This window comes from Nesoenas mayeri, assembly GCF_963082525.1.
Source record: "Nesoenas mayeri genome assembly, chromosome: 19".
NCBI classification, from domain to species: Eukaryota; Metazoa; Chordata; class Aves; order Columbiformes; family Columbidae; genus Nesoenas; species Nesoenas mayeri.
In genome coordinates, this window is record NC_137568.1 from 1,460,456 (window position 1) to 1,483,833 (window position 23,378).

Genomic DNA, 23,378 nt, shown 5'->3' on the forward strand with positions numbered 1-23,378 from the left:
GGGCTCTACATTAATATTTGTTGTGGTGCAGCTCACAAACGCAGCAGTATGAACATCTTAACCTCCTCCAAAGACACCATATTCTGTAATTTAGGCTACACGATTTTGTGACCGTAAATGTCACTAACTAGTGTAAACCTACATATTTTAAGCACTTCATTAGATGCATCTCCCCAGAAGAAGAAACATTATTAATTGGTATTTACATGCGACTAGTTCACAGACCACACAAAAGTCACATTAGCAAAACCAAACCCAAATACAGCACAAATGCAATGCAGGGGAAGAGAGGGAGGGGGCAGTGTGGCTGAAGGACTAGTGAGCAGCCTCGAAGGAAACACCTTCCGTTAAGAGAGAAAAGGTACTCAAACATCTTAAAACATGTTCCCTCCCGCTAAGACTCTTAAAAGCACAATAATAAAAAGATAAATATTAATATAGAGCCCATCTACCAAAAGAGAATAAAAAAACCTAAGTTAAAATAAATTTAGGGGCCTTCACCAAACTTGCTGCAAGTTTGGGGACATAAATATCCAACAGCCATAAAGCTGTGAAAGCCCCCAGAATGAATAAAATAAATCCCACTTGCCTCAGACTGAACAGGGCAACACTGAGACTCTGCCTCAGCCTGTCCTATGGCAGGGCTATAGGAAGAAGAAAAATTTAAATTTTAGAAAAAACATGACCCAATTAAGTAAAAGACATGCATTCAAAGTTAACAAAATTCCAGTGATCAAGCAAACAAAAGAAAATGACTGCTACAGCACCTATTTAGTTAGGCCCAAAGGAAACTCTTTACAGTTAGTAGCTATTTCTGAATTGGACAGTTTGTTTTGCTTTGTATCTTGATCAATGGAACCCAAGTCAGTTGTCTTGGGGCATTCTTCCCATAACTGATAGTATTTACTCCACCAGTTCACAAAAAGATTCCATCAGCCACTGAAAATGTTCACCCTCACCTTAGTATTTATGTAGAAACTAGACCAGTACAATTATTAAGCCATCTACTATTATTCTTAAAGTGTCATTAGTTACCATTTTAAATTGCAGCCCCAACTCATGGACTGGTATATTAGATTTTCAATTTAACTGAAGAGTCATAATGCCCTTCTTGCTGTTTGTAAAACTGAAGTAACCTTAATATTTTATTGTCTATCTTGTATGCAAAATTATTCGATTTCTATAAAATAACTGCAGGTTACATATTCCATTCAATTTTATCCAGGTTTTAAGAAAGTAACTTATACAGTTCTATGTAAGTACTGTTTAAGAGCTCCACACACTAAAATAACTGCGGAAACCAAAGAAGGCAGATGCAGTTGAATGTGTTTCTAGAAGCTTGTTTATGTTCTCCCATGCATGCACAGAGCGAGGAATAGTTATCCACTGAAATTATTACATATACATCCCAGCCTCAAATTTATTATCAGCACCTAAAAATCTCATCTGTGAAAAAAAAAACCCAAGTTCTTTAGTCCACATAAGCCAGTTGAATTTTCGAGATTTTATTTCAAGCAACCTTTGCCAAAGGCAGAAAGATATTCTAGAGGAAGTATGAATAGTCATATCAAGACTTCCAAAAAACTAGCCTGGGCTTTTCCAAGGTTCCTTCATGACAGTCTCACCCCTTTGGCTCTAAAAATCAGCAGATATGAGACCAGCCTCTCATAACGACATTGAGAGACCATGCATAAATAATTTAGAACCTTTTAAACAAGTCCTAGACGCCATAAATTCTAAGTATGTTGCTAAACATACTTTCCCACCTGTGTATAAACATTTTCTTGCAGCCTGTTTTTTGTATTCAAAGTTTGCATTACATTCCAATTTAAAGATCGACCAAAAACCACTTGCAAGGTTTAACTTTACTGCAAGATCTGCCGTGGCAAATTTAGACAACAAATGAAAACCGAAGTATGTAATTACATCACTAAAATCCTGCAACAGATACAAAAGAGATATGTTTTTCTGTAATAATAAAAGCTTCTGCAATCACTTTCCAGGGAGAGCAAAAAACTGTCTGCATAGCTACGTTACATTAGGGATTTTGTTGGTACAACTATGTTTATTAAACTTTGTACTGTAAACCAAGCCTTAGTCTTTATACAAGCAATTACCACATTCTAAGTAGTTTTCCTCTTTTTGGGAAAATGCACCATAAATCCAACTCTCTGAACATTAAGAAGCAGTGTCCAAAGAAACGAAGGCAGGGACCAACAGACAACATATGCACTGAAACACCCGCCTCTTCAGGGAGCATACACAGGAGACACAAGAGTAATTAAAGAGTAATTAAAGATAGCCACATCACAGCTCTTAGAGCACAGAACTGACAGGAGCAGGAAATGGAAGTATCCACGTGAAAAATCATGGAAAAAATGTTTACCGGCTTGCTGTAGATTATTAGAGTACTGGATGAATAACACGTGGCAGCACTTGGCTGAGGGATTATCATAACATTACTACTAAGGAAAGTTCAATCTTAAATAGCATCGAAGCTATAAGTCTATCTAGTATTAGCTACAAAATGGTACTATTATCAGAATGAGACATTCACTATTTAAAAGAGGGAAACTCTTAGTTAATACAACTTGCAGAGTATACTGAGTTAACAGTACATGCAGTAAAGTTTTCAAGTATTTATCCCAGGAAAAGTTGGGGTCTGAAAACATACCAGTAAGTTACAGAAAGACACCAAAAGGAGAAGGTATTTACTTTACTAGGGGCAGGAGGGGAAAACATCCTCACGGTAACAATACTATCTTCAGAAAAAAACCCAGAAGTTCTGTAGTTTTAATAGCACAAGTTAAGATCAATTTATAACATACTAATTTTATGTGTAGCATTACAAAAAGGATGAATGTAAGACAGGGTAAAAGTCTCTCCAGTGTTTTGTAATTATCCTTATTAGATAAAGAAAAACAGAAAACCACAGTACAAAAGCATTGTCTAAGCAAAACAGTTTTATCTGTTAGACTGATGTACAAAGCAAGATGAAGAGCTAACGAAAGACCTGACATCAAGGCCCACTCAGCACATTTGCAAGCCAAATACTGCACATCTGACAGGTGATCAGCAGATACCAGAGAGAACTGCTTCTCAACAGAGGCTTGGAGTTATGGTCTTCAAACTGCCAAACATGTCAGAAAAAGTGTCTGATAACTCTTAATGGTTAAACTAAGGCTGTTCAGCTGCAGCTCGCATGTTTTGGATGCTCTGGGCACTTTTACGAACCATTCTGTGACCTCAAGTTTGAAAACAAGAGACAACGTAGTATTTTAGCTGTACTGTATTTCTGGACTATTAAGAGACAGTACAGAATAAAGCCACATTAAGGACTTAAGTGTAGCTAAAAAAAAAACCCCAAGACTCTCACGAAAAGAGACAAAACACTCAGTATTATATAAATTATTGTGAAAAAGTGAAAAAAACTCCACCATCAACCAAAACACTATGGAACATAAACTGACAAAGAAATGCTGATAGTCTTTCTAAACTACCCTAAACTATAAGGTATCTCCAGAAATTAAATTGCACAGATAATGCTTGAGGCTGGAACATGTATTTAAAGTTGACCTGCAAATGAAAAATTCACCACTCCTTTTTTTTTCCTGTTGTGAAGAGACCGAGGAAGCTCTCACTGCCCTTCTCTCCAAAAAGTCTCCCTCTGCATTGTCATTTGCATCAGAAATACTGCACACTAATGTTAGATGTTAGACATTCAGAGAACTACAACCTTGACAGTAATTTATCATTCTACTCTTATAAATAGATAAATTACTAATTCATATGGGGAAGACCTCTCTGAAAATTGTAATAAGGAGAACTGATAAAAAGGTCTCTTAGGTTCTAGACTCCAGACACTTCCATTAAATGGCTCAAGAAAGCCAGACAACATCATAGCACACTACGGACTGTCCACCTTTTAGACTCTCTTGATATCTGAAATTCTGAACATTTAAATACCGTATAACATATTACTCTTGCCCCTCTTGTCTCTTTTATACACTGAGAAGAAATTCAAGTTACTTTTTTCTCTTTTGCAGGTCAACTTCAATACAACATCAACTGGAAGTCACTCACCCATGTGACATGCACCTAAGCTTCTAGAAATCTTAATCTAAAATGCTCCTGAAATTCATATCCGTTTGCACATTAAGAAGAGTCAGTTGAAGAATAAACTAACAGGACACATCTGGCACTAGGATGCATCTTAGAACAATCACTTTTACATCTCACAGGGAGGTGCCAGGACTAGAAATCATTTAAAATCTATTGAGAACAAGAAAGCTCAAATAAAGAAACATATGCACTAGGAGAAGTTACAATCTAAGAGCTAAGATGTGCCTCCTGCAGCCTCATTTTTGAGGAGTCAGTTAATAAGTGTACAGGTCTTTGTCTACTCAGACGTGCGGCTAAGGAGTGACTTAATTTTAGAACGATTCAGATTTTATCAAAACAGCACCAATAACTGTGTTCACTACACCAACAGCTACCACGGCATGCATCTGTACAAACCTTTCAGGCAGTTGTCCACAGCTGGTCATGAATAAAAAGGCATATAAATTTTTATCTTCTTTTATTACAATGAAGTTTATAACGGTACAGAAAAGTCACGAGACCTTAGTGGGTCAGTTTACTTAAACCCTGAAACAGGAGGAACTCTAAATACATTAAATATTGTTACAAGTTCAGACTTAAATGTACAAGTAGTTGGGAACAGTTACAGCCCTCACCAAACTATGTTGGGGACATGAAGTCCAACAGCACTTGAAGTGCTGTGAAGGCATCATTTCACAAATAGCAACATAATGTTACAGAACTTGCCTTTAAGGTGGTATGTTCATGTAATTCCAGCGCCTTCACAATTTAACGAACCATATTTACTATACTTCACTTCTAAAAACCTAGATGAAACATGAAAAAGAAGCCATACAGTATAAATTGCAACATCAGGAAAAGTTCCTGTTATTATTCCAAATAATTTTCCCATGTAAAATAAGAATGTCCAATAGTTCCTTGCATGTGGGAAGATACTTATTTTTTAAAGTCACAATGCAGCCTTAATTGACGGAAGCTCGGCTATATTAACAGCACAAGATGAGAAAAGGTTTAATCTCCAAACCTATTAGAGCGTGTGTAGTAGCATCAGTAGCGGCCACCCTGCGACATGACAGGAGGTCTCATTCCCATTGGAGGTCGAGGAGGTCCACTTTGGTAAGGGGGCACCATTGGAGGTCCCTGACCGTATGGAGGCATCGCTCCAGGAAGATATCCTGGCATGCCCTGGTGATGAGCACCATACTGACCTATAAACAGAACATTTAAGATGCAAAGAATAATTTAAAAAAAAAAACAGGCAGAAATTGCATTTTGTGAAAAGCTTCACCATCCCCACTGCCAGTATATGCCCCTTCATGTTTTAAAAAAGTTTAAAGACAAAGCTTTTCAAGAAAAGAGAACTGCAAAACTTATGATTACCATGAGGTGGCATGGGAGGTCTCATTCCTTGCTGTTGCGGAGGAATTCCTGGCTGTGGTGGCATCATACCTCCAATTGGTCCAACTGGTGGATTACCCAAGGCAGCCTGTCCCGCTCGAGGAAGATTGCGCTGATATTTAGGCAACTGTGCCCTTCTCTCTTCCTAAAACCAGGAACAGATAAGAGTAACACATAGTAAGACTCAAACCCATCAAAACCAAGCAAATAAGAAGTGTAACAAAGTAGATCACAGGTACTACACTATTTCAAAGACTGCAGCTGGTAATGTTACACAGTAGCATCTGGATTTTTCCCCCTTCCTTCAAAGTTACTCTATCAATAGTGGCTAATCGAGCATTTTGCACCCAACACACACACTCCTCCTCCCTCAACTAAAGAAAGTCTTTCCCTCATAACAAGCTGGGGCAAAAAAGTCAAACACAAATCTGAAGATATCTGAACTGAAATTAAGGTTCATTTTATCCATGAATTCCATATTTCTGACTGCTGTAATAGCATCAAGACCACTTCCAACTGTTGTCTTTTGTCCTACATTCATTAGCATCACCAACAAAAATAAAGCTTAAATCTGCAGCAGGAAGATCGCAATATGTCAGTCATCACCTTGCAACCAAAGTTTTATCAATGCATGATTCTGCTACATTTGCACTGTTATCAAAATACGCATAACGCAGACCACAGAAGAAATATCAGCATGAACTGCATTTTTCAGTATGACAATTAAAATATTTTCACTTACCAGTGATATATCCTCATCTGGATGGATCAACTTACTGGTTGCACTGGTGGTTGTTAGGGTAGCAGGCTTACTTGTTATTGATGTAGCTGGTTTAGCTGCAGTACTGTTTGTCGTGCTAGTGGTTGAGGCTGTAGACTGTGTGTAAGCAGGGAATGTAGGTTTGGGGGGTTCTGTTGTTGTTGCAGGTGTAGAATTCAAAGGTTTGAAATCAGTACCAACTGGACCTGGAACAGCTGCTGCAGCCTGTGAAACACAGAGACAGATCAATATTTATTTCTCAACGCATAAGAAATTAAATGATGTTTGTTAGACCTCTGAAACCTTCCAGTGAGATACATAATTAAAACAAGCTTGACAAAAGTAAAGTTCAGCCTTACTGCATACTAGAGCAACTGAAAACAAGACAAAATAAAACCCAGTATTTACACATATATACACAAACACACACCGGAAAGTCTAAAATTTGCAGGTCAAAAGCCACAACTAGAAAAAAAGGAACAACAAAATGCCCCCCACTATCAAAATTTTCATCTTAAATACTGAGTTTGGTAAATGTCTAAATCTTTCCTGAATCACTGTTCTATTAAGAGCCTATACATATAAATTCATCGTTCTCTTACTAAATGATTAGCATAATTCTCTACTAATTATTAGCATACTTCAACAACCATTAGAGTACAGCTCAAAGGGTTAGTATTCATTAAAATTAGGTATTTAAGAAATGCTCTATTGCGTCAGGGTTTTTGTTTTAAGCGCTCTCTCTATAAAAACACTGCAATATTTTCACAAAGTATTATGTCTCTCTATAGATCTTTAATCTCACTTGTAAAATGAAGAATCAACTGAAGACAGATATGAGGTCCACTACAGATTCCAGCATCTCACTTTCCTATTTCTTCCTTAAATTACAACTGTGAGACAAGTTTGCTTTACTTGGCTTCCTCTGAAGACACAGCAATCTCCAAAGTAAGCTTGAGCTATAAGAGAATGCTTTTGTTTCTGGTCACTGTACATTTAGATTTATCTGAACTTTCCAATCAAAACAAAAATATTTCACTCTTTTTGCACATAATGCAAATTACAAATTCCCTGCATTATGATGTACAATATTAAACAACATAAACTAAAAAGCCTTCACCATGCATCAAGCTAACCACTGCCCACTAAAATGCATTTAACTGCTTTCATGCTTTTTTAACCCTTTAGAACCAGGATGTAACATTTTGTTCTTTCAAACTAAGAAAAATTAGACGCTTTGACATGCTTACTTCTAGCAAGTGATAATCAAGGACTCCGCAGTTTTACCAGCTAAACATAATCAGGAATATAACAGAAATTATCTGAAGATGTTTAGTCAATTTTAGATTTTACAGAACGGTCCAAAGGGTTAAGTTGCAAAACAATTTTTTTTTTAACTGTGACTTCCTGCGTACTTGTGCTGTGCTAGGAAACAGAGCGTTAGAAGATGCTGACAGAGTTTCTGAATTGGAGGAAGCTGTACTTGAGCTTGTGACAGGTGTCCCCATCTGTAGCATAAAAGAAAGGAAACAGTGAAAAGTCTCCAAACAAATGGGTGGACAGTATCCAGATGAAAGGATTTCTTACACTAAGCCATTTCTTATGAAAGGACTGTGTTTTTGTAAATGAGTATTTTCCCTGCAGAAGTCCAAAATGCAAAGAGTACACTACCAAGGTCTCTGCAGCATACTTGTAAGCAAGCAAAAACTTCAAAACTTATACAGAACAAGAGTCATCAAAGGGTAGAGGTCACAAGCCACTATCAATTCCCCACTTCCCTCCCCAAAACATTTAAACAAGTTTTTACTATCTTTACTTACTCAACTTTCTAAAGTAAAAAAATCTCCTAATTCAATCAATGTTTAACTAGTTTTAAAAGACTATAGAATAAATCAGTCCATCTATGGGTTGAGAGTCCATTATGAAAAGGAGAGAACAAGTCACGTCAAGATTTATACTTTGGAAATTTTAGTAAAGTTCTGTGCAATCAGATTCCTGTAGCCGACTAACACATCCCTTCAACCACCCAAAGAACCCTTAAAAATGACAAACTAAATGGATTAAAGAAAGACGTGTTTTGCATACTCCTTTCTTCCCCATGTGCTTACAGAATTTCTGTCTGGTTTCATGGCTACTACAAGACAAACAAAAGAACCTTTTAAAATTTGCTCAAGCACTACATTGAATTAAAACTTAAGAATCAACCAAAGCAAGAAACATAACCAATCATTTATTGGGCCTCATCAATAATAAAGAATAGACACTATTGAGACAGTGGCAATTTGAAGAATATAACAATAGATTCCAGGCTATGATACCTTACCTGCCCCGCACTTGGGAAGAGTGGTTTAGTAACCGGAGGCTGGGGGGTAGGTGCCGCTGCAGCAGGAGCTGGAGGTCTGTTGAGAATGCCCGGAGCTGTAACAGGCTGTGCTTGGGTCATCGGAGGCATCCCAGGACGAGGACCAACAGGCGGTGGCATACCTACAAACCAGAGAACAAGTAACCAGTTAGATGAAGGAAGTAAGAATCCTCTACTCCTTTAGAGGATTCTGTTCACAGTGTTCCCAAGAACGAAGTCTCTCCCAAGGAAGATGTAATTTTAAGGTAACAGCAAAATAAAACATCACAAAAGTTAATGTCAACAATCAGTAAAAATGTACACACATAGGCAGTAACCTCAGACACTTCAGAACAATACCAAACTAAGCCGTGTTTTCTAATAGAGCTTCAGTGAAGCAGCTTATGCTCTCAATAAATCAATGCAATTAATGTTGTTCTTCACACAACAGATTTATTACTTGGGTGTATCATCAACATTATTTCTCACTTTGCACAACATTTTCAATTGTTATGACTTTCCAGCTGCAGCCACAGACATTAAAAAAGGACTGAAGAAAGACTAGGCAATAGAAAGCCAGCAAAAGCGCAATGAGAAAGCTATATTCTACTTTTTACCTTCACAATGGTATCAAACCCAATTATTTATAATCAAAAGCCATAAATCGACCCTTTCATCTGTGCACAGGAGTGGCTTCTGTAGCAATCAATCGACACCAAGGTGGTGGCATAAGTCTGTATATTCTTTATATAAATCCTAATTCTCATTGGAAATAAAGAAACATCATGTAGCTCCCACCATAGTATGAGTTTGACAACCCTGACCTACCTGGTGGCATGCCAGGCATAAGAGGCGGTATTCCTGGCCCAGGAGGCATCATTCCACCCATCGGCATCATCCTATTAAACAGAAAATGAGCACTGGTATGAACACTCATGAGAAACTGTTAAACTGGCACATACCTGTATTAGATAAAATATTACGGTAAGCAATTTCAAGAAGCTCTGAGGCAACTCAGAACCAGCTGACTCCACTGTTAGAAATGTTTTTCCATAATTCCTCAAGCTTCCTCTTCCACTATTACCAGACTTCCAGAATTGGTGTCTCCCTTGAAACTTATTTCAACCTACCAGTTTCAGCAGGGTGTTCCAAGAACGTGATCTTAGTACACTGAGAAAATTTGGACGTAGGAAAAACAGCTAACTCCCATCACATTAAAATCGCTGTACATCTGCTATTACTCCTTCCTGACACAAGTCTACCTGTGGCTATAGCACTCTCGTATTATTTTAACATACTCTCCTTACTCTAGTGAATGGTTGACAACACAAATTTGTAAAAGCATCCACAAAAAACTGATAAAAGCAGAGTTGAGACCACAGGATAAGAAAGCTTCTGGAGTTCAAATTACATTAAATATTCCCTACGCTAAGGATAGAAGATTGTATATATATATATATATAATTTTTTTTTTTAAATTAGAATTCCTAATTAGGGCACACTTTTGCTTCGTATTAAAAATGGGGGTTTTGGGTTGTTGGTGTTTTGTTTTCCTGCTACTGATAACTGAAGAAAAAAAATGGTATTTCCTAACAGAAAGGTGGCATCTAAATTACTTATCCTTATCTCTTAAACCACACTACAAATTAATACACGTTCCCCATCTAAACCATACATACAACCCTTAATATAAGCAAATTCCTCCCGAGCAGGGCTGCAACTCCATTAAAAAATATTTGTATTATCTGAGATTAATATATACAATTTCTGTACAGAGAACAAACCAAGTGTAGCTCAAGTTCGCCTTTTTTTTCTCCCCCCAGACTCTCAAAGCTGGATTAGGGAAGCAAAACAAAGAAATGCTTTACTTAGCAAGATAAAGAGAGATGCAGCAAACAAGTACACTCCAAAACCCCACAAAAAAGCAGTTTCTATTTGTCATACAAAGTCAAGACACCTTCACCATTGCTGTTCACAGTAAAACCAAATCATCATGAAGAGGCAAGTACTTCTTCTGCAAAGCAAACTGCTACTCTTATTTTTCTTCCCGACTTGTCTACCACTGCTTCAAAAAGACCAACCAATGCAGAACCAGTAATGACTGGGAACAAAGTACCATCACCCGCTTTTTGAGCTAACGGTTGGAGAAGGCAAAAGTCAGTCTTGCCAACCATTCTGACAACTGTTAGACCCAAAAAATGTGCTGATGTTCACTGCCTGCTGCCACCAGAAAGATGACTTTCTGAGAAACTGCAGGGATTGTGCTAGAACTAGTGTCACATTAAAACAAAAGTTGCTTCATGATGAACACCCACAAGATGTTCAACTGTGACATGATTTTACGACAACATTTGTGTCTCAGAAACAAACAAATGCCCACACTTTCACCTCAGTGAACTTCAAAACAGAGAAACAAAGTTCCTGGAGTGTACCGGATTGAGCAAAAGGAGCTCCACTCTGGTTCAAGAGAGGTCTGAAGTCCCTAAGGGTCTAGTTTGTTACTATTTTCTAGAATGCATTTCTCATAACATAGTTTTGTAGTATTCATTTAGAGAAACCATAAAAACTTCAGATATTATACAAAAACGAAACCTAATTAGACACTTCCCCCATATTCTTAGGCAATACTCAGAAGTTTTCAGTAAGACAATTTCAAGCTTATCAAAAACATGACATAAAATGACATAATGAATGTACCTAGAATTACATTAATGAGATGCTTACATGTTTCCACCACAAAATGACTGCATGTATTTTCTCTGTTGATGTAATCTGTGAAAATTTATGACAAAATAAAAATCTAACTGTGATTTTCCAAACACACTGTGAAAAGGTAGATACGGTGTCAACCCCAACCAAACCTAAAAACCAACATCTTACTTTTGCCCAAAATACAAGAAAAAAGTAAACCATCCAGTATTTTTTTTCCTGTTGGCTTGGTGACTGATAACCAGATACACAACATATGTGGAATACACAAAGGAACTGTGGTTCACAGAAGGCTCTAAACCAACACAGAACTTTAAATTATTATACTACTCAATAAAGCCAACGTAATTTATACATAAGCTGACAGTTTGGCCATATTTTAATGTTGGTTTACAGCCATCCAAGTTCTTTGGCTAGTCTTAATATCAAGGTTACAAAGTTCACAGGTTCCTACATTTTTCTAATTAGCTTTTCTTTTTCTTTGACAGTTTAAAGTGCACATTATGAACATGTAGTATTAAATCTTTCTTGCTACTCACCCAGGTGGCATTCCAGGCATGACTGGAGGCATTCCAGGCATCATAGGCGGAACACCTGCCATTAACGGTGGTATACCTTAAAAGAAAAATAAACATTAAACAACTCCACCAACACACAGTCGCTAACAAACCTCGTCTGATAAATTCAGACTTGGAATAATGCTTTACAGGAAGCTCTGAAACATAGGTTTTTGAAATAACACTGCTTACAAACAATGCAATATCAAAGACTATCTGCAAATCTTAGATTCACTGTTCTCAGTCCTGCAAGACTCCATATATTTTCTTAGTAGTCTCTAAAGAACATTATCATTACAGAAAATATGACGAGCCCAGTTTTTGCTGTCATTGATCAAAATCCTCTCCTCAATATACTTGTGGCCTGTGTATAAACTGCCTGCTCTATGCTGGCAGTCTCTAGATATGTGGCAGCCTTTCTTCCTTGTTTTCAAAATCCAGTCACAAAATACCACCAAAAATATAATTGGTAGACTTATGTTTAAAGCACTAATCTGTTCTAACATGTTCGTTGAACCTAGGTACAAGCATTAACTATACTAATCTACTTCACAAGAGAAGACACGTACACATGCACAGAATGGGGGAAGAAAACGAAGAAACTGGTTATGTGCGCCTCACAAAACAATTCCGTGACCTCTACCACCCAGTGTTAGAAAGGGCAGATTATTATTTCAGGACACAAGCAGCAACCTGTGTTTCGTTACCTGGAGGCATCCCTGGTGCACCTGGCACGGGAGGCAAACCCGGCTGTGCCATGGGGGGAATGTAGCCCTGCTGGGGCTGAACCTGCTGGGGCTGAAATGAAGTTGAAGCTGCAGATTCATCATCTTCATACTCATCAGAATCATCTTGTTGTTTCTTTTTCTGGCTTTCTGCTGAGGAATACAATGTATATAGTCACACTGAAGGCAAATTGTTACAACAGATAACATTCAAGTCTTATAGGTGTGTTCAAAAACGCACAGAATTACAAAGAATAAAAATTACCTGAGCCCACCCATACCTACAAATAATAAAGGGAAGTGACTCGCGCTATAATGACCCTCAACATAAATGGCAGTCTCCCTTCCTGTCAGTTTCATGCTATCCAAAATAAACCCAAGCAGTTCAAACAAAGCTACACTTAAACAGCATAGAAATCTAGTATTCATGCATCATAAGGCTTGTATCAGCCCTGGCCTTTCCTCCCCTCACCCTCAAAAATAAAATCACCATCCTCATATTCATCAGGTAATTGTTATAGCTGCACTGGCACGCAGCTACTTCTGAACAGGAAAAGAAGAATATCTCTCAACCTTCTACAGGACTGGCAGATGTGTAGAGCTGCAGTTAGAGAATGCACCAAACCCAGCCCTCCCTCTTCTGAGTATCAGTAAGAAACAGACTTGGGAAACAACGGATAGCTAGATAGATTACACTTTACCCTGAGTTTTTTGTTCAAGTAACCTCCTCCGCTCCTCCATGTCTTTTTCCGGAATGCCCTCCATGCCATAGATTTCCAGTTCGATATCTGTTCTTCCAGGAATAGCATTTGGAACAGCATCTATTGTTTCTTTATGTACCTGAAGAGAAAAAAAAAAAATCCTCCTGACCACAATTCAGGTTAAATTCTATGTGTTCATCAGCCAGTTTCAAGATAGAAAATGAACATCCTTAATAGGAAGAATCTGGCCAAGCATTTTCTTGATATGTACTCCCTAATCGCTGTTAACTACTATAAGCATCTAAAATCAGTTTAAATAAACTTGTCTTCTGAATACCAACACAAGTCTTTCACTTCTCCTACACCCCAAACTGACAGCAGAGATCTCTACTGCACACTTCACACAAGACTACTGACACAGGACTCCTGTTACAGAAACAGATCATTGCTTTTTCTCAGCGGTTTTTAAGAAGCACCAAACCCCCCACCTTTTAAAATTCACTGTTCCTTCAAATTTTAGATACTGTTAAGAAAAGCTTATGTAAGTCTAAAACTTCTTACCTGCATGCAATGTATAGCTAAGCCAGGTCCTGTATACAGTTTCTTATGACATATATGGCATTTAAAGTGCTTTGCTTTTTGATGCTGTATAAGGATTTTTTCATCATCAAAATCCCTGTTACAGTACCTATTGAAGACTGTTAAGGAAACATTTAAACCCCAAAGTGACTCTCTATATAACACAGTTAGCATCATGATTTTTCCTCAAACAAAAACATAAGAAGCATCTCTGAGCATTCAAATAATGACACATACTTCATGGGTGTCTGAACCCAAACCTCCTCCCGCTCAGACCACCCAGCGGTTCCCTCTTCAGACAGGTACAAAACCAGCAAGATGTGTGCCCGCAATGAGAATCATCATTTGATTACATATTCTTTTCCACGCGTGTTTCAAGTCCGCTTTTTTCTAAGTGCACTCATTCCTTCTCTGCAGATGTGTAGATTAAAATAATGTTGCTGACACATTAAAGGAGAAACAGACTTAAAACCCACAAAAAGGAAGTGATGCTAAACACTTAGAAGTGTCTATTTAACAACAAGTATCAGGAGCTAACATTTATAAAAGAGAAAGGTTTCAGTCAAAAATTCCTCTCCTTCTTCAGTTATCCAGCTATCAATTCTTATGACACTGCATAATTCACCGCAGTCAATAAAGAATGCTGGTTTTCAACAGAAGGACTTTAAGCAAAGAACTTTCCGGACATCTATGTGACAGAAAAGACAAACTGCCATCTCCCCGCCGCAGGTGAGCGTTAGTATTTCAGCAACCCACAGGTATCTTCTTAAGCGACACAAACGCATTATTTATTCGCTGTTACTTTTTAATACAATGTGTCCCTCGCTTCTACCAAAACGTGAAGTACATTAATACTTAAAATAGAACGACAGATGCCTTCCAACAGAAAACGGTAAAATATCTCAGCGCAGCTTATAAAATCCTTTCTTAAACAATTTTAGATTGGGCAGAAACATTCTAGAGAGGGAAAAGCTAAATCTGTAATCACCCTCTAAACAAAAAGCAGATTGTAAATAAGTGATCGTTGAAAAATCCACCGTTATTTCCAAATACTGCAAAATTACACGTGACTTTGAGGCAGTAATTACAAATTTGAAGGCGGCCCCCCAAGAAAATAAGTTTTTAAAAAATATCTGGTTTAATCACATCCGCCTCATTTCTTCTTGAATAACTGTATTTATCACAGGGATTTTCTTCCGCTAACATCCTTCCCTCTGGGATAAAACCCGTCCTCCATTTTCCCCACAACCCCGGCAGTCTCGCCGGGGCTGCCCACGGGTGCGCCAGGACCGGCCGGTGAAGCTCCGGCCCCCAGGAGCGGCGCGGGGCCGAGGCCTCAGGCGCGGGAGCGGGCCCAACAGGCCGCGGCGGGGGGAAGGGCATGGGCCAGGCCACATCCCCGCGCTGAGGAGCACAAAAGCGGAGCCGCAGCGAGCACGGAGCCCCGCTGTAACGGGGGTGGAGAGAAGGGAAAAGCCCCATCGGGGGAGAAACGAGCTGGGCGCAGAACGGGACAGGACGGGCCACAGACACGACTGGGCCAGGCCGCTGCCCTCCCCCACCCAGCTCCTCGCACCCGCCGCGTCCCACACAGAAGGATACCAGCACCAGGGCTTCAGCTGCTTCTTCTTCTTACGGCCCATGACGGCGGCAGCGCCTCCGATCTACACAGAAAGGAGACGGCCGAGCTTTTTCCTCCTGAACGGCAACGGCCGCACCAGCCCCACAGAGCCCAGCGACACAAAATGGCCGCCACGGGCCCTCCTGGCGCAACCGCCTCCGCGCTCCCAGAGTGCACCGCGGCGCGGCGGGAAGGGACCAGGCTCCCCACGTGACGGGGCGCTCGGGCTGTCCCGTCATCCCCCGCGGCGGCGCCCGGCCGCCATTTTGTGCCAGACCCCGCTGTGAGGGTGTCTGGGCGGGTGGGTGTTTTTTCTGTAAATGTCGTGGAGAAGCTGTTTTCTCCGTACGGAATCAAGCTGGGCACGAAGCCGGTAGCTCTGATACAGGCTGCTCTACGCGGCGGCTTGGTGGTGGCTCCCTGTGTCCGTGTAGCTGGCGCTAGCCGGGCACACTAAAACTGACAGAAACGCGTTGAGCCGTTTCCTGTGAGAAGCTGCCGCGAGGCTGGGCTAACAAACGCGCTCTTCTAACAAAGTAAATCAGAAGCACAGTAGGCTGCTTAAAAACACGGCACGGCTAATCCTGTCCGGTGTGATCTGAGCAGGTCCTGCAGTAACTCGGCCTTTGGAGGGTTATGTGCGCTGACAGCAGTGTCTGAATCAGTCACACAAGCACCGTCGCAGCCGGGAGCCACGGCGGCGCTGCCCGGCACAGCGCCCGCTGCCCCTGGAGCGGGTCACGCCCGGCAAAGCCGCCCCGCACCGAAACCCGCCAGCCGGCCCGGCCCGCGTGGGCGCCGGCCGCGGTCCCACCCCCGGGGCGGGGGACACGGAGAGCGCAGCCCGCCCCGTGCCCGCCCTCCCGCCGCCCGGCCCGGCCCGGCCCTGCCCGCGGGGCGGGAGCAGCGAGCGCAGCGCCCGGAGCGGGCGGCGGGCCCGGGATGCTGCCGGACGGTGACGAGCGGGAGCTGGAGAGCAGCGAGGAGGGCGGCGCGGCGGGCGAGGAGCGGCGGCCCGAGCGCCACGGCAGCACCTACCACAGCCTGTACGGCTACTGCAGGTGAGGGCCGGGGGCACTTCCAGGCCTTGTCACTTCCCAGCTGCTTGAATTCGCTTTATTTCCCACCTCCCCCCCCCCTCCCCGCCCGAGTAGGTTTTGTTTTTCTCTCATCATGTCTCGGTTCCCTGCTCCTGCTTTAAACCCCCCCAGGCCGTACCTTTCCCCGCTGCAGCGCCGGCTGTGTGCTGATGCACACCTAAGGGCGGGTTGTTCTGCAGACCCTGCGGGCAGGGAGCGGCCCCCGGCGATGGCAGCGCCGCAGAGACACCGCCCGGCGACGACTTCAGGTAAACCCGCCCGCAGAGCCGAAAAACCGCCCGTGGCAGCCCAGTGTGAAGTCTGTGCGGTGTTGCTGTTAGGTGGATGGTAAGCAGGTATCTCCAAAGCAGAAAGCTCTGTGAAAGCATGCTGAAATCCCCTGGGTGCTTTTTTGGAATACCTACAGAATGGACACAACTACAGAGCTCAGATAATGTATTAAAAGTGTCATCTTTGACTTTGAATCCCATTTTCTTTGCTATCTAAGACTCAGAATTTCTGTATTGACCTAGGGCTGTTTAGCCTGGAGAAAAGGAGGCTGAGGGGAGACCTTGTCGCTGTCTGTATCTACCTGAAAAGAGGTTGGAGCATGGGGAGTGTGTTGGTCTCTTCTCCCAAGTAGCAAGTGACAGGATGAGAGGAAATGGCCTCAAGTTGTGCCAGGGGAGGTTTAGATTGGATATTAGGGAAAAATTCTTCCCAAAAAGGGTTGTCAGGCACTGGAACAGGCTGCCCAGGGCAGTGGTGGAGTCACCATCCCTGGAGGGGTTGAACAGATGTGGAGATGAGGTGCTTAGACAAGGTTCTCAGGGACATGGGTTCATGCTAGGGTTAGACTCGATGATCTTGAGGGTCTCTTCCAACTGTAATGAGCCTATGATTCTATGTAATTATTAAACAATTTTAAGCGGACTTCATGTCTTTCCACGAGCTCTGTAACGGAGCTGTTGCTCGGTATTACAATTAGAGAAACACAGAACAAAGAGGGTCACTGACTCGTTCATCGACGCTGAGTTCAGCATCAGCTGACACCACAACTCCAGAGCTCTGGGCGAGTGGGCAAACCACTGAATGTGTGTGCGATGGGTCAGGAGTCCCAGAGCAGCGTGGCTGTAAAGCAGAGAGGTGACAATGGTTCCCCCTTGTAGAAGCAGGAGGTTCTGCCCTTGTTCAGAGAAACAAAACAATAACATTTGCTTTTGCTAATGATTTCTTCTTGTTTTTAAAGCCTCTCCTTGCTGGACACTAACTTACCAGTTGAAGCGGAGACTGAATTGCGCAGTTTTCTCGCTAAGCGTCTCACTAAAGGAGCCCTGTTTGAAGGAATGGGGAATGTAGTGTCAGTGGGGCTGAGGTAAATGTTAACAATTATTTCTGAATAAGAAACTGTAAGAAACATTGGCAGCATTGCATATCTTGCCATCTGCTGCTGCTGCACTTAGGTTTAATCCTGATTCCATGTTCTCAGTCCATTGCTGCTGTTAATAACAGCTTTATGCAATGGCACTTTCGTCTTTTTCTAGATAGATTTGAGAAAAATATTGTAGTGAATAATGTACTGTTTGAATACTTAGAAAATACTACATGTGTTTGGGACTATTTTCTTTTAAACTACTCTGATTGCACCACAGAGGAAAAAGAGCGGGTCTAAGACCTCTATATGTGACCACAGAGGAGACACTGGTGCTAGTGGGTGAAGTTCTTTTATGGAAATAATGCATGTCAGCTTTTTGTACCTATTTATTGTGATGTATCTGTAACATTTTTATTTTTTTTTTTTTCTGCATAGCATACCAGAATATAAAGTTGGTTGTTATTACTGTCGTTTCCAACAAGAAAATATTCTAGAAATGGCAACACTGGAATCAGATGCCAATGCTCCAGAATATGTGGTTTGTTTCTTAGGTGGCTCAGAGAAAGGTCTGGAACTATATCCTTACCTTTAACCTTCTTTTCTTTGTGGAGAAGGAGATGATGTAAAAGTTATGTGTTCATGTTGTCTGTTTCCTGCTTGAAATTAGCACATTCATACACACCTTCCAGTAATTAAAATGTCAATAACAGCCATATACTGAAAGGGAAAAATGCAGGTCTTAACTGGTGCATCTTGTTTTCCTTAAGAAGATACATTCAGACTTGAGTTGGACAAATACATTCAAAGTCTGAAGATAAACCTTGATTTGGAGGTAAGGCCTAAGTTTGGTTTTTTAAGTGGTGAAGATGGTCTTTGCTCGGTATATACCACAATATTAGAGTTTTGTCTATTTCTTAAAATGCAAAGGCCTTCAATGCCGATAGTGGCTTTAAATGTCCAACTCATTATGTTAGCGTACTGTGATTTCAAATTAAGAACGTTCTGACATCTTAGGTTGAATAGATTATTAATAGGCCTCTATTTGTGTAGAAATCTGATTTGTAGTTGAAGTTTTCACGTTTCAACTTGTTACAGCAAAAAACCTTGGAGACGTCTGTGAAGCCCCACTTGAGCAGCTGGTTTGAGAATGCTGTCTGCCCTATTCAGAGGGTAGTGCAGCTCTTCCAGGAGAAACTCGCCTTTTTGTTACATGCTGTAAGTGTACTTCAAACTGGATAAGTAAAAAAGGTTCAGAAGGTACCTCAGTGACTCCAGCATGTTTATAAATGTTTATTGCATTTGCTTTCCCAGACAGGAACAAATGATGAACACCTCTTTTCTTCTTTTTTTTTAAATTCAGGGCAAATACTTTTCCCCTACTTTATTGCTAAGGAAGCACGTAGCAATTTCTTCCATCAATTTTCATAGTTAACTCATTTTCAATTACATTGTAGCGTCCAAGTTGAAATTAGCATGAGAAAATGAGAAACAGCGTGAGAAAGCTGTCCCTGCTATAATTCCTCTGAACCAAAAGGGATGTTGTATTGTGTATATGGCTCATGTAATTCACTGGAAACAGGAATTAATCCTTGCTCTAGTCCCTGATTTTGAGGAGAATTTGGATGGAATAGCTAGTAGATTATAACTGCTGTATTTCTTCTGAATGCAAAACCAGCTGCAGTGACTAGAACATGGAGTATTCCCTTAGCTCTACCCTCTCTCTGAAAAGAACAATTTAAAGTACCACGTCATGTATTTATTGCTAGTAACTGCTGTATAGCAACAGAAGTATTATCGAAGTTGTATCTAAATTTTTTCTTGTTTGTTTGTTTGTTTGTTTGCTTTAAGGCTTTGAGTTACACTCCTGTGGAAGTAAAAAACGCAGATGAAAGAACAGAAAAAGACATTAGCAGGTAAAGATACTTTGAGTCCAAGGAACCTGTAAGTTGGCTTTTGTGTATGGTACCCTCCTGTTGTTGCTGCTCAGGAGCTGTGAAGGAGCAAAGCCTTCACATGAGCTTTTGTCTCAGGTTTCTGGCAGCCGCCAGCCTCCAAGGGCTTGTTCAGCAGGGAACAATGACGTCCTTGTGTATCGCCATGACCGAGGAGCAGCACAAGTCAATCATTATAGACTGCACTGGACCTCAGCCTCAGTTGCATAATGCAGGTGAGATTACAGCTGGGAATTCTTCACCTTACCTGCTTGACTCCCTCAGCTGCCGAGAGTTGTGGACACTAGAGGTAGTTGAGGATAGGTATAACATTATGAGTTGTTATGTGAGAGTGATTAAACAAGGTGAATGCAGCTGTATGTTTGTTAAGTTCATTTACTTTCTCTCTTCGTGTTCCCGAACACGTAACAGGAAGCAACAGATTCTGCGAGGACTGGATGCATGCTTTTGTGAACGGTGCTGAAGGTGGAAATCCGTTTCTCTTCCGGCAAATTTTGGAAAACTTTAAATTGAAGGTACCCGTTCATACATATTAAAGACTTAGAGAAGACATCAGGGTTACTGAGGGAGCAAATACTTCTTTTGCAGCGAAGTTTTAGGTTACTCACAGTGTCTATGCCTCATTAACTGATTAACTCGGAAGTTTAATTTGAGGAGTGGCTTACTGTAGTTGACAAGACCAGAATGTAAAGTAGTGTGAGAGTTTCTTCAGTGAGTACTCCAAAGGCGTTTTCTCACATTGAAAATAACCCCCAATTTTTTTATTTTCTTAAAATACTGTTAATTTGAGCTGTGCACACCCAATATCATGTAACTGAGTAATATGGATTCAGTACTTAGCACTTCTTAGGTGATCTCTCATAGTAGGTGAGGAGAACTCTTGATACAAGTTTGGGCGTTATCAGGTTGTGCTGTCCCCATATTCTGCATCATTACAACAACAGTAGTAACATGCATCAAAGACAGTTCTCAATTCTTACATTACTCTTGACTAGTAATATAAAATTCCTGTTAGAAATGCTTTTGCTTCTCCTGCTATTCTTCCTTCACTTTTCCACATGATAGGATATTTTCTTTCCATGTAGAAGGATAAGAAAACCCTGTTACTCTTTTCCCAGGCTATACAGGACATTAACAACCTGAAGAGGTTTATCCGCCAGGCTGAAATGAACCACTACGCCTTGTTCAAGTGTTACATGTTTCTGAAGAACTGCGGCAGTGGAGACATCCTTCTGAAGATCGTTAAAGTAGAACATGCAGAAATGCCAGAAGCCAGAAACGTAGTGACCGTCCTTGAGGAATTCATGAGAGAAACATCAGTGGCTTAAAATTATCTTAATTATTCTGTACTTGTTTGAGGGTATTGTATAATTTCTTCTGTGCGGCTTGGTTACACTCTTGCAGGCATTTTAATTTAAAAAGTATTACTTAAGTTAAAACTAAGTTGCAGTTTCATCTGACTTTTCTCTTTTTTGGAGAAAGTAGTACGACCTTTTTTTAATGTGTGAATATCAGATCATACAAAGTTCTGCATAGTTGCCAGTGCTTCCCAGATTCTCCAAATGACTCACTCCTTTTCTGAGGAAATACTGACTTTTGGTTTTTACAGTCATTGCACAAAAAAAACCAACCAAACAAAACCAACTCTTACCCAGTGAGCATTTCAGTGTTTTAAATATTTTAAATATCTTTAAGATTATCATGTCTAATCATTAAGATATGGTTACTTTTGTTTTAATGTATAGAAAAGCACAAACATGGATAAATCATAGCAAATGAATTAATAATATTTGTTTAAGAGAACATAGGTAACAAGTCTGTAGCTAGTTTTCACAGTCTACTTTCAGATTGTTCTTCTGGTAGTAGATAAAAAAACTTGGTAATCAGTATGAAACAAATACCTTAAGACTGACCAGAGTTTTAGGAATGAGTTTGTATTTGCATTGTGATCAAGGCCACCTTTGTATGTTATTAAACCCGTTTTCCATAACTGTAAATAATCGTATGTTGTTCAATCATAGTGAATTAAACCTGAAATTTTACAGATTAAGTATTACCTTTAAATTAATAGAAACTTCTTCAGAAATTGAAGTGAATTAAATTTACAAGTTAATTATGCAGACTTTAAAACATGAATTCTTACCCACATCATAGGACATTTAGGCAGCAGAATACTTGAAGAAAATCTTTGGCTACAGCTGGAATCGAAACTCCCGAGGCCTCTGAGTGACCACATAAACGAGGACTGTTCTGCAAACTCCAGACAAGCTGAACTCCCTGTTGTTTTTATTTTTGGAGCAGCAGCAGAGGGTGTTTGAGCACCTGAGAGGGCACGGAACAGCTTTTCCTGAAACAGCGACAGTCTTACTAACACTGTTCGGTTTGTTTGTTCTGCTGTACCCCGCGATGACAAAGGCTGAATGCTTTCCTGTGACAGCACTGCGTTGAGCCTATAATAAGGTTTACAATAAAACACATTAATAGTGTGTTACATTCAATTACAAATTAATGTTGTCCTTGATGTCTCCTGTTGAAAACCCTTTATTCGCTGCTGCTAGTGTAACGTGCAGGAGGCCACAAGCATCTTATGGGCAGCAGAGGTGACACGGAACATGGACAGGTCAGAAAAGAAAATAAAAGTAGTTTGAAAGAAAACAAACCCTTTATTCTGTCTTTTGCAGGAGCTCTGTGAAGTAACAATGTTTTCCTTCAGAATTTTATTCTTGAGTAAAGCAGCGCCACTCAAAAAAATGTGATGCAGACCTGCTCAATTTTATTTAAAAAGAAAAAAAATTAATGGATTCTGCACTCAAATAATATTGTTACAACAAAAATAAACAGAATGTACACAATACAAAAATATTTGGAAATACACCATAGCATCTTACCTTGCAAATATATTTTTGTTTTACTAGCCCTTAACGGGAAAGTATCATTTGTTCAGTATTTTAAGGCAGAAAATTACATTGTTTAGTGCTTTGTATTTAACACTTGGATGTGTTGTTAGCATTAGCAGTGTAAGCAAAAGAAAAGCTGCATAAATCTAGCTTATTTGCAAACTAGACAGACACTGTGGGGGAGTCAGGAGACGGTGACTAACATATCTATTAAGCTCACTGGAAATTAAGGTACTTTTGCTACTTAAATCAGGCCTGGGGAATATTTTGTGCTCTGTGCTGTAAAGTACCCTGAAACACAAGTTTTCTGTACTACTACTGGCATTTCAGGAATACCTCATTAGGAAGCTTTTTCCAATTAGGAGCCAATGATTAATGGCAACATTAAAAACACATTTACTTTTAAACAATCTTGGGTTTTGGTTTATGTGTGATTCTTTCTTTACAGAGCTGCACAGTGCACTGTTTTCCTCTCTAACCAGCTCTCACTGTCAGCGGTTGCTGCCGGCAGGTGTCCCCGAAGGAGCTCGGCAACAGCACCCCAGGCTCTCCAGGCTGCGGTACTGCTCCCTGCACCCATCCT

General features: G+C 40.5%; 2 protein-coding genes across 8 annotated transcripts in view; one reads left to right on the forward strand and one right to left on the reverse strand.

Annotated features, from left to right (window-relative positions):
* The window catches only part of ZNF207 (zinc finger protein 207), a 25,480-nt gene extending 9,840 nt beyond the window's left edge, over positions 1-15,640 (reverse strand). For 2 of the 5 annotated variants that reach the window (XM_080356631.1, XM_080356630.1), the window contains exons 1-13: positions 15,474-15,640; positions 13,854-13,980; positions 13,293-13,431; positions 12,574-12,744; positions 11,849-11,924; positions 11,325-11,372; positions 9,429-9,499; positions 8,583-8,743; positions 6,242-6,484; positions 5,482-5,644; positions 5,126-5,309; positions 4,828-4,907; positions 590-644 (exon numbers count right to left, since the gene is read on the reverse strand). In XM_080356631.1, the coding sequence (XP_080212757.1) occupies positions 5,149-5,309; positions 5,482-5,644; positions 6,242-6,484; positions 8,583-8,743; positions 9,429-9,499; positions 11,325-11,372; positions 11,849-11,924; positions 12,574-12,744; positions 13,293-13,431; positions 13,854-13,980; positions 15,474-15,514 (1,401 nt within the window). In that variant the 5' untranslated portion in view covers positions 15,515-15,640 and the 3' untranslated portion in view covers positions 590-644; positions 4,828-4,907; positions 5,126-5,148. The remainder of the gene's footprint in view (positions 1-589; positions 645-4,827; positions 4,908-5,125; positions 5,310-5,481; positions 5,645-6,241; positions 6,485-8,582; positions 8,744-9,428; positions 9,500-11,324; positions 11,373-11,848; positions 11,925-12,573; positions 12,745-13,292; positions 13,432-13,853; positions 13,981-15,473) is intronic. The other 3 variants (XM_080356632.1, XM_080356634.1, XM_080356633.1) reach the window with 3 other exon arrangements.
* Positions 15,641-16,262: 622 nt separating this feature from the next.
* LOC308047732 (protein Njmu-R1) lies at positions 16,263-23,126 on the forward strand. 3 transcript variants are annotated; one of them, XR_013923063.1, is made up of 11 exons: positions 16,263-16,553; positions 16,772-16,840; positions 17,821-17,946; positions 18,382-18,522; positions 18,721-18,778; positions 19,042-19,161; positions 19,795-19,859; positions 19,977-20,113; positions 20,310-20,413; positions 21,017-21,552; positions 22,053-23,126. XR_013923063.1 is itself a non-coding variant. In XM_080356428.1 (10 exons), exons 1-10 carry the CDS (start codon positions 16,435-16,437, stop codon positions 21,224-21,226), a joined length of 1,149 nt encoding a protein of 382 aa, XP_080212554.1. In that variant the 5' UTR covers positions 16,263-16,434; the 3' UTR covers positions 21,227-21,898. The 3 variants fall into 3 exon arrangements, 2 of the variants coding, with proteins under 2 accessions (XP_080212554.1, XP_080212555.1); XM_080356428.1 differs by lacking the exon at positions 22,053-23,126 and having other exon boundaries at positions 21,017-21,898; XM_080356429.1 differs by lacking the exons at positions 16,772-16,840; positions 22,053-23,126 and having other exon boundaries at positions 21,017-21,898.
* The last annotated feature ends 252 nt before the right edge of the window (positions 23,127-23,378 follow it).